This window comes from Cololabis saira, chromosome 16 (genome assembly GCF_033807715.1).
Source record: "Cololabis saira isolate AMF1-May2022 chromosome 16, fColSai1.1, whole genome shotgun sequence".
In the NCBI taxonomy this organism is placed as follows: domain Eukaryota; kingdom Metazoa; phylum Chordata; class Actinopteri; order Beloniformes; family Belonidae; genus Cololabis; species Cololabis saira.
The window spans coordinates 43,582,835-43,593,976 of NC_084602.1; the positions used below are offsets into that span (position 1 = coordinate 43,582,835).

General features: G+C 46.5%; 1 protein-coding gene across 1 annotated transcript; it reads right to left on the reverse strand.

Moving 5' to 3' along the window:
* Nucleotides 1-7,092: 7,092 nt before the first annotated feature.
* Nucleotides 7,093-10,770, reverse strand: LOC133462678 (DELTA-sagatoxin-Srs1a-like). Its single transcript, XM_061744042.1, has 3 exons — nucleotides 10,505-10,770; nucleotides 8,973-9,055; nucleotides 7,093-7,578 (listed from the first exon to the last, which is right to left on the reverse strand). Exons 1-3 carry the CDS (start codon nucleotides 10,514-10,516, stop codon nucleotides 7,164-7,166), a joined length of 510 nt encoding a protein of 169 aa, XP_061600026.1. The 5' UTR covers nucleotides 10,517-10,770; the 3' UTR covers nucleotides 7,093-7,163.
* Nucleotides 10,771-11,142: the final 372 nt, after the last annotated feature.

The following is an 11,142-nucleotide window of genomic DNA, read 5'->3' on the forward strand; positions in this document are numbered from 1 at the left end:
CATCAAACGGTGGTAATATACTGTACACTCATAACACGTCATAATATGATTTCAGCTGGAATAAAAAGATCTGTCACCCAGGAGGACAAGGACTGTGTACGGGCATCCCTGTCACAGCTTGGGCGTTTTACTGGAATGGGATGGATTTTGAGCCCAGAAACTCCTCAGGTACGACTTGTGTCTTTTGTACTTTGATATTATAGATATCAGACTGTCTGCTTTAATTGAAATATGTTTTGTATTCACTATGTGGTCACTAACTATTACAGAGGACATGAAACACTGTTTAATATGAGTCTGGTTTGTTTCATCTTGGGTAAGATATGGCTCTGAAATATAACATGAATTTCATTTGAGTTGGCTGCAAAACTTTTTTCACAGCGTTAAATAGTTATAGTTTAACACATGACATTAATAAGGAAGGGATTCCGCTCAATTCAGCTAACACATTATATAAGTTTTCAATCAATTTAATATAGTTTTAAGCTGTCAGATTTTCTCAACCCATTTCCTGATCAGATGTTGTTTCCTGATAAATGCCATGATGACAGATATCCACACACCACACTCATATTGAACAGTGTTTCATGTCCTCTTTAAGGAAATCAACTATTTGTGTTTGTAAAACTGTTTGCTTAACTTTAAATATAGACTCTCCCTATCAAGACCTTTGAGGGGCTGTTGACCAACCCAGGTTATAGCCAAGCCAATAGGACAAGGCTCTTTATTTATTGTCATCACTTGCAGTCAATGAGCAGGAGAAGCAGCAGATAGAGAGAGCCACAGTTGGGCAGGCAAAGAACGCATTGTGGTAGGAAAGTGCATTTATAAAAACAAAACAAGATACAAGCTGAAACATTACAAAACTAGTAAATGAAACAGCTTAACTTTTCAGAAACTGAGAAATTGTAGCAACTGCTGACTGCAGAGAGTCAGATTATTTTTACATGTAACTAATGCTAATTGTTAAGCAAGAACTTTCAAGGTCAGTGGTCACCAACCCTGGTCCTGTAAAACTACTGCCCTGCATGTTTTACATCTGATTCTAATTAATAACTTGTCATCAAGCCCTTGAAAAGCTTCAGCTGTTTTATGATTGTTGTTGTTGTTATCATCATCATCATCATCATCATCATCATCATCATCATCATCATCATCATCATCATCATCATCAACATCATCATCATCATCAAATACTAACAAGAGCATGGTTAGTGACCACTGGTCTATGTGAACTATCTCTCTTATTTTGGATTTCTTTATAACAGGTCAGCATATCGCCAAAAATGGATCACAGCAAGCAACTTGGGTTTGGTCTTGGCAGCAGTCAAGCGGAAGTCCTACCCTCCTTCCTTATTTAAAACACTGCTTGGCCAGTACAACCTCAAAGAAGGATCCAAACTAAGTTATGGGTAATAAGTGATTATTTAAATCGAAGGTATATGTGTTCCTAAGAATACACTTAATAAGTCAGTGGTCACCAGGGCCCTGTTTCAGAAAGCAGGATTTGGGAAACCTTGAGTATGTTAATCCCGAGATGAGGGAAACTCTGGGTTTTCTGTTTCAGAAAGAGAGGTAATTTAATCTCTGTGAACCTAACCTGGTCGGGAGCAGGTTTTCTTCAACAAATCTTGCGTTTCTCTCTGTCTCCTCCCTCTTACAGAGTCAGACACACTGTTTCATTTCCTCATTCACTCAGTCTGTATCAAAGCTCGTAACGAAGCTCATTCATTAGCGGAGGTTTATTATTATTATTATTATTATTATTATTATTATTATTATTATTATTATTATTATTATTATTATTATTATTATTATTATTATTATTATTATTATTATTATGTATAGTATATCTTATTATTAGTATAGGTATCGGCTAGGTGAATGGATGAATGAATGGGATGCCTGGGTCTGGGGCCATCTGTTGTCGCGCCTGCGCGGGTGTCGCCTTGTTGGGGGGTTCCCTCTCTCCGGGCCCGTCTCCGGTCCCCCCCGCTGCCCGCTGCCTCCGCGGCGGGGCGCCCCTCTGGTTTTGGAGGGCCACTTTCGTGGGGGCGGGTGCACCTGCCCGCGTCGGCAGCTGGGGCAGCTCTGTCTCTCCGGGCAGGATGGCCCCCTACCGGGTGGGGGTCGTTGGCCCGGAGGGTGAGGGCCTCCTGGCCACGTGTCCGGCACGGACCGGGTGGCTGGGGTTTGCCTGGGTCGCGATCCGCCGCCGTGGGATCCCTGGCTGCTTCTTTCCGCGCCGTGGGGGCCCCGCCCGCGGGCCCCCACGGCCGCCGCCGGGGGGGGGGGATCTCGCAGGCGGTGGGTTGCCTCCCTCCTGCTTCTCCCCTCTGTGGGGTTGCCGGTGGCCTGGGTTCCGGGTTCTTCCGTGTCGGCCTCTGGTCTCGCGGGTAGCGGGGCTGCTCACCCCCCCCCCCCCCACACACACACACACACACACACACACACACACACACACACACACACACACACACACACACACACACACACACACACACACACACACACACACACACATATAGCCACTCAGTCACATACATATGCACAAACATACACAGCCACACAAACATATACATACACACACACATACACACACACACACACACACACGCATGATCATATACATACACGCATACACACACATAGACATACACCGGCTTGTTCACCTGCATGCTTGCTCTGTAGTTTTTGTGGTTAGTTAGCGGTAGCTTAGCTCAGACTGCGATCAGATATCAAGATTTAGGTCGATTGCTGTTGTTGTTTTGGTTGGCTCCGTGCCGGTTTCGTGTTTTGTTTGTGGTTTTTTGTTGCTGATTTCCAGTGCTTGACGTGTGTCTCCGTGTGTTCCTGCTTCCTGGATTGGCAGTGGATGTCGTCAACCCCCCCCCCCCCCCCCCAAAAAAATAAAAAATAAAAAAAACACTGGGTTTGTATGTGTATATTTATGTATGTGTACACATATGTATGCGTATATATATGTATATATTTTAAATATAGTAATAATGCACATATATATATATATATACCTTTGGTTTCTACCGTCATGGTATCAATCATTAATATGTGTGCAGACAAGGTAAAAAAAAAAAAAAGAAAACTATTTGTTCAATAAAAATATTTAAAACAAAAAAAAAACAAAAAACAAAAAGGAAAATAATTGAAGGGGCTTATCCGATAAATTATATTCAACAATTATGTTCAAAAGTTGTATTTCATTTCTTTTTGTCATGAGTTTAAGGGCTTTAGAAAAGTGAAGGAATTCGTTATGGAAAACACAGAATCGAGGTTTCACTTTCATATACTTGGATTTGTGGAATTTACCCAGAATTATGATATTATTAATCAGAAAGTCATCGTTGTTTATTGTTGTCCATTGAAAGTCCATAAATAATATCTTTCTGTGACCGCTAGTTAGCGATCTTTTCCTGAATGGTTTATCCAACTTTTTCCAGTCACAGTGAATGAAAGAGATAAGGACAACTATTGTGCAAAAAACCAAACAAAAAAAATCACACATACACGAAGAAAAGAGCCCTGAAAGTTCACGACTGCTTCAAACCGGAAACTGGTGTTGGACCAAACCCAGTGATCATGTGGACTGTTATAAATGTATATTTCAGGATTATGAATTCCAAGTGAAAGCAAGACTTTGGTTTCGTCTTGGGGCCAGAGTTTTATGACTCCAGACCAGAGAACAGACCCCATGGGGTTTACGACACCAGGGGGGGGTCAGACCCATAAGCCCCACAAAATCAGCAGGGTTCCTGGAGGAACAAAGGAAAAGACAACGCAAAGGGACCAGAGAACAGACCCCCTGGGGTTACGACACCAGGGGGGGTTCAGACGCAGTGGAGCCCCCAGGAAACCAGTGGAGGGTCCTGAAAGGGGGGGGACTGTCCCTCAGAGTAAAACCGCCCCCAAGCCCAAAAGCGGGGAGCACCCAATCACTGGCCAGGGGCTGGTGACGTCACGCAGCCTGCGGAACTCAAACTCCTGTCCTGCCGAGCGCTCTCTCTCCCTCAGCCAGCGGACCGAACGGACGTTCCTGCCGACGGTGCAGCCGCTGCCGCATCTACTCACCTTTTCCCCGAGATCCTGGGGCGGGGAGGGAGCCGTTCATGACCTGCATTAACAGGCCGGGCATAAAATCCGATACCAGAGCGCTGCGCTCTCAACTCTCTCTGTCTGCTAACTCCTTTCTTCACTTCGAGCACTTTTCCCACACCAGGGGCCGTGCCGTCCAGGACGACTGCTCCGCCAGAACCCGCCGTAGAACCTCCAGCCTTGGACCCGCGAACCCCTCCCGCAGCCCGGCGACACACACGGGACGTGAGCCGACGTTCCGAGGGAGGAACCGGCCCCCCGTGCGCAACGAGGCCGTTGTTGAGGCCGCGGTCAGGACCAGAGAGCCGGCGTGAGGCGCCGCTGCAGCAACTGTTGCCCTTTTCTTTTTAAGTTAGGAGCAGGCCAGAGACTGAGGAACCGCTCGCTATCGGAGCATCCCCGCCAGAAGCGATCGGCGGTGGGATCAAAGCTGAACCGGAACTCTCTGACACCGGGAACCCCCGGCAGGAACCCGGTCACCACCGACAGAGCCCGCAGCCCAGATCCAGAATCCAGAGGAGACGTGAGGTTGGGTTTGGGCGATCAGTCAGTTAGAACGGTGTAAAGCTGAATTTATGTTTAATGAGATTACCGTATGCGTATTACTGTACATTATCATTATTGTGTTCGTTATTGTGTTTATTATCGCTTTGATTCCTTTTACCTTCCATGCATTTAACTTTTATTTCATTTTTATTGATTGTTGTTTTTCTAGTTAGTTAATGGTTTTATAATACGTAGTGTGCCATCAGAATTATTTGGGGTGTTGCGTTTATCATCTTTTGACACCTGTATGTAAATAAATTCTGATTGATTTTTAATGAGTGGTTGTTGTTATTTCATACAAGATTTGGTCACAAACTGATTTGTTTGACAGAGCTCAGAGCTCGAACTGCACGCCTTCAATTATACTATACTTAAACCTTAATCATCTGAGAGTTATCATTTTTCCCTGGATTAAGGCCCCGGGGTGGTGCCCCATACGATAATTATTATCATTTTGATAATACAATTTGATAAATAGTCGACTTTATTAATTATTAATAATTATTAATAATATTCATTAATAGCCTTCGATAACTGATCAGCTTAGCTACCTGAGTTGCACAACACTGGAAATGCGTTGCTACCAAGCGAACCAATCACAGCCTCTCCGTCTGCGTGTGGTCTGCGTCGCCTCGACGAGTAGTTACAATTTTCGGGAGGTGCAGGTCAGTGACGGCGTCAGTGACGGCGTCAGTGACGGCGTCAGTGACGGCGTCAGTGACGGCGTCAGTGACGGCGTCAGTGACGGCGTGTGGTCTGCGTTGACGCGTACCACACGCCCGGATCCCGGCACAGTGCATCCAAGTGATCGCTGCGGCTTTGTGGCGCTCGAAACCCGGAGACTGCATTTGGGGGGGGGCTGATAAGAGGGGGGGCCCAGGAAGGCGTTGAGAATCAGGGAGGTGTGTTTATCGGTAAGTGTGAGCGGCAAGTCTGTGAAACTTCGCCACAGAGCTACTCCTCAGCCAATGTCCTTGATGTTATCAGACGTTGGTCAGTTCTGAAACAGGTCCACAGATGTTCCTGGAGAGAGGGAGGGCTAGTGGGGGCAGAGTCCCTTGTTTACATTCCACCAGGGAGATTGTGACTGGAGCAGCCTGCCAAGCTAGTCAAGGTCAGATTATAGACAAATGTTTTTCTCAATAAATGTATTGAGAAAAATAGGCAGCCTCAGTACTTTTCCGTCTGCCTTAAGTCTCTGTTTCCTCAGTGGCGACTCCAAACAGACGAATTTGTGATCAATTCACGCAGAGCCGAGCTTCCAACTTCTCCAAGGTCTTCTCCATCTTGCCAACAAGCTCAAAGACCGCCGCTAGCCTGCGATTCTGTTCAAGAATCGCATCCAGCTTACGGCTTTGCTCCCCCAACGTTAAAGTCTGAGCGTTGATCACCTTGCTTGATCCTTCAGCAACGTCCGGCAGCTCAGAAAGGGCCAGAACAGCTGTCGACGACTTACGCGTTTGCCGATAGACTAGGAATCCCCCCACTCCAATTAGAAGAAATCCTATGATCATAAATCCAATTATGAAGCATCTTCAACGTCCTCAACAGACAGAATCACCAAGCACAACGGTTTCGAATGTTTCCAGGAATCCATTGTGTATCCGGCAAAAAATGTCCCACGGGGCAGTAGGGCTCCCTTGTCCCCTGACTTCTCGTCGCAAAAATTTGGTCAATTGTGCTGAGAGACCAGTTAATCAATTCCATGATTGTAGAATTTCAGAGGAGTGAAAAAGAGAGGCTCTGAAAGACAAGACAGGACAAAAAGCAGCAGCAGGGCAGATAGGGAGGGAGATGAGCAGAAAAACGTCCGCCTTCGTCGAGAGCCAGAAGAAGAAATGGGGTTATGTATTATTTTTTGTGTTGCGGTCACCTGCAGGCAGCTGGCGGGTGTGGCCCGACCTGGTGGGCGTGGCCTGGTCTAGTGGGCGTGGCCCGACCCCTCCACCTGCATCTCCAGGGAGCGTCAGAGACGCCTGAGGTGCCGGTTTGATGCCAGATAATGAGCTGAATTAACTCGGCCTGAACACGTCTGATAACGACACGTTTGTACCGGGCGGCATCACATGACTAAGTAATAAAACCTTTTAAATGTGATCTTTGTCTTGTTACGCTGCTGTTTCTCCAACATGTTGAAGAGCTCTAGATTTGTAGAGAGATATTCAACCAAGAAAAACCACACCAGGCTGAAACTGGATCAGAGTTTATTGTTTCATCACGTCTGAACAGAATCTTTAATGATCAAACATGAGAAACATCTGCACTTTTCCCGTTTACAACTGCGTATACATACAACAGACAGTGATCACTAAAACAAAGTGCAAAGACCGCAGAGGCAGTAATGTTTTCCTTCCTATTTGAAAGGATTAAGTCAATCAGCAGATTTTGACGGGTCCCCTAAATTTGGTCCATAACCAAATATCAAAAACTTGTCACCAAGTGCACAATCTTTATGATTTTTGACAGATTCCTTTCCAGCACTGGGGTAACTGGTCTGAAACAGGGTGTCAGTTGTCGCAGACGTCCACCTTCAGGACGGGCCGGTAGCTGTCGGACATGGTGGCCCTGACGGTGACCCGGTCCATCCTGTGGGTCAGCCCGGGCCCCTTAGCTTTGCCCCGGACGAAGCCCTTCTCCCCGCCCTTGTACATCAGCTCGTACAGGTCCTTATCGCAGGGCTGGTCCCCGCCGAACATCCCCACGGCGTACCAGTTGGAGTACAGGTTGAAGTCGTAGGGGACGGAGAACATGACGGCCATCTTGCCCCCGTGCTGTTTGCTGGACTGGTGGACGAGGTCGTAGGTGAAGACGCCCACCGACCCGCGCGCCCCCACCGACTTTACGAAGCGAGCGCTTCCGGCTTCGGACGGCTTGAGCATCGGCGGCAGAGGAGCCTCGCTGCTGCCGCTGACCAGGTGGACGCTGGACAGGAGATACACGAGAGACACAAGAGACACAAGAGAGAGACACAAGAGACACGAGAGACACCAGAGAGAGACATGAGAGACACAAGAGAGAGATACCAGAGAGAGACACAAGAGACACAAGAGAGAGACACCAGAGACACGAGAGAGACACCAGAGAGAGACACAAGAGACACCAGAGAGAGACACAAGAGACACCAGAGACACAAGAGACACAAGACACACCGTTACCGGAGAGTCCCTCAGACCCAAACCCAAACCTAACCAGTCACATCTAGGCCTGGGGATCGATTCAAATGTTGAGAATTGATTCGATTCCAATTCTTAAGATTCCGAATCGATTATCAAGATTCGATCTGATTCATAGCGGGGCACGGTGGTGCAGCTGGTAGTGCAGCGTCTCACAGCAAGAAGGTCCTGGGTTCATTTCCTGCCGGGGACGCTGTGGGCGCTGAAGTGCGTGTTAGTTCCCCCATGACTTCAGCACCCTGGGTGGGGTTGGCTAAAGGGCCTTTCTGTGTGGAGTTTGCATGTTCTCCCTGTGTTCCCCTGGGTAGCTAATGTTCTCTACCCTCACAAAAACATGCAACAGTCCTGGGCTCTACTGCCCCCTCTGGACAACCGGGGCAACACATGGGGGGATCTGGCCAAAATAACGTGATCCTTTCACGCGCTACGTCCGGCCAGAGAAACCCCACCCTGTCTGGTGAAAAGAAGCTGCTCACTCCTCAGATTGAAGCGGCCTGCTCACTCCTCAGGTTGAAGCGGCCTGCTCACTCCTCAGGTTGAAGCGGCCTGCTCACTCCTCAGGTTGAAGCGGCCTGCTCACTCCTCAGATTGAAGCAGCCCGCTCACTCCTCAGATTGAAGCAGCCTGCTCACTCCTCAGATTGAAGCAGCCCGCTCACTCCTCAGGTTGAAGCGGCCTGCTCACTCCTCAGATTGAAGCAGCCTGCTCACTCCTCAGGTTGAAGCGGCCCACTCACTCCTCAGGTTGAAGCGGCCTGCTCACTCCAGGAAACACTCTTAGTTTTCCCCACATTCCGTTTTTATTTTTTCCATTTTCGGTGTATTTCGGTTTTTAATTTCTGAGAATTTGGTTTTTAGCTTTTTATGCAAATGTAACCCCAAGACAGTAAATAAAGTAATGAAATATAGACAATTTATGCAATTATAACTGAAAACTTTAATGTTTTCATACCTTTAAACATATTTAAAGGCAAAAACACGGCACCAGTTATTCTGGTGTCCAACAAAACATCGTAGTAGATCCTAGTCACTACGACCACTAGGGCCACGCTAAAGAGCTGCATGCGGCTCTAGAGCCCCGGGTTGCCGAGCCCTGGTTAAACTTTCTGACTCAACTGGAAGCCAGATGCATGCTGGGACTTACCGAGGGTCGGTCAGGGAGCAGCAGGAGCTCTTGTTCTGGATCTCCACCAGGCACTGGCGGCTCGGGACTTCCACGTGTGGAGCCTGGACGGAGTTGGAGAAGCTCAGGTCCAAATAAATATGTACAGTTTCCTGGAAAAAGTCACTGAGGAGCAGGAATCCCACACAGAACAAGTTCATACCACAAACCTGCAGAGTCAGGCCCCGTTTACACGGAGCAAAAACGGTGGCTTTTTCAGGCGTTTTATTCGTTAGTTTACACGAAAACGAAGCTCAAAGTCTCCAAAAACCATCATTTCTGAAAACTCCGGCCAAAGTGTAGATTTTTAAAACCTCCGTCTTCACGTTTGCTTGTAAACGGAGAGAAACGGACATTTAGGCTTCAGAACGTCACATTATGAGACAGAAACGTCACCAGCGTCATGAGTGACACCTGTGGTTACAATTAGTTTGTAACCGTCAATATTTTCTAGTATTTTACCTGTTTTATATTTTAACGTCACACTTAAAAGTAACTCCACTTCTCTGTCACTCCAAACCAAAGACTCTGGTTCATCTTGGAAGTAACTGGAAGTTACTCGTGTCATTTGTTGATGTTTTTTTCCAGGATTCTGATTGGCTAGCATGACTTTATCTTCTCGTTACACTGCCCCCTGTAGGTTTGGCTGCTCATAGCACCTTAACAGATATTTATGCAGGTTCCTGGAAATGATGGGATTTTTATAAACGTATAGTTTTTGTAAATACCCGGCTCTGTGGAAACGTGGCCTAAGATTTACTGACTGGGAGAATACAGAGTCGTCTACGAAGAAAAATGTGTGAAAATGTCAGAAAAAGAAGACCAGAGAAACCTGTGACCCAGAACAAGAAAGTCTTGATGGTTTGCGTTGGAACCGTGGAGTTTTCCTAAACCTAACCAGTCACATCATCATGCCTAAGCCTTAAAAAAAGCAATTATTAATTCCTAAAAGATGTTATTCTTACAGCAGTGTCAAAATCCAGCAATCTAGATTCTTAAAACCTAACTAAGTTTATTCTCAGGCTAAACCCAATACACATTTGAATATATTGCAAAACTTTATTCGTAGTAAATTCAACTAAAAGTGAAACAAATATATTATTTCCCACTACATTCAAAGTGAGATATTTCAAGCCTTTATTTTTTGAGTTGAATTATTGAAAAAAATCAACTTTTACACCATATCCTTCACCTGTATCTTTATTCTACATCTGGGCTGATGTGGACTTACGTAGCATATTAGCATAGGAGGATATTTCAGTTGCTATATGGTTGTCTGTCTGTACAGTCATGCAAGTTCAATGCTATTAAAGCACTTTAAACTTTAAATCAAAGCATTTGTTTTTTTCATATAAAATAAATAAATTTCTATGCAGTTTAGAAGTTTTGGGGAGTTCCCTTTTTTTGGCGCCTGCGCGGCTGAAATCGGGGCGTCGTTTTTTTCTATTTCTGAAAGGTGGAAACCCTAGATCCTGGACTAGGCTGGAAACCCGAACCAGGGAGGAACTACTTACCGCTCCGTACATCCTGCAGGTCTTTGGTGGAGACGATCTCAGCAGATCTGGTCCTGGTCCTGGTCCTGGTCCTGGTTCTGGTTCTGGTCCTGGTCCTGGTTCTGGTCCTGGTCCTGGTTCTGGTTCTGGTCCTGGTCCTGGTCCTGGTCCTGGTCCTGGTCCTGGTCCTGGTCCTGGTCCTGGTTCTGGTCGTGGTTCTGGTGGAGAGGATCTCAGCAGACTGAGTCAGCTGCAGCAGACGGATGGTGGGAGGGAAGCCCCGAGGAAAAAACCTGATCAACAACAAATCAAATCACTGTAAAACCATGAAACGTTTCCTGTCATGAATAATCGTGTTTGGGCAGGAAGGGAAGGAAGGGCTGGCCGGGTTTCTGTGGAAAACAAAACCAAACCAAAAGTAAAAAAACAAAACACGTCTTGCAGTGAAATTAGGACAAAACAAAGTAATAACACGTGAAAACATCAAAATCAAGAAAACTGACACGTGTTAAAAACCACAACCACATCCTCACCCTGTTACTTCCTGTTTACACGACAGGAAATACCAACAATCTTCATAACCAGACCTGCAGGTCCAGATCCAGACCTGCAGGTCCTCTACAGACCACTAGGGTCCAGATCCAGACCTGCAGGTCCTC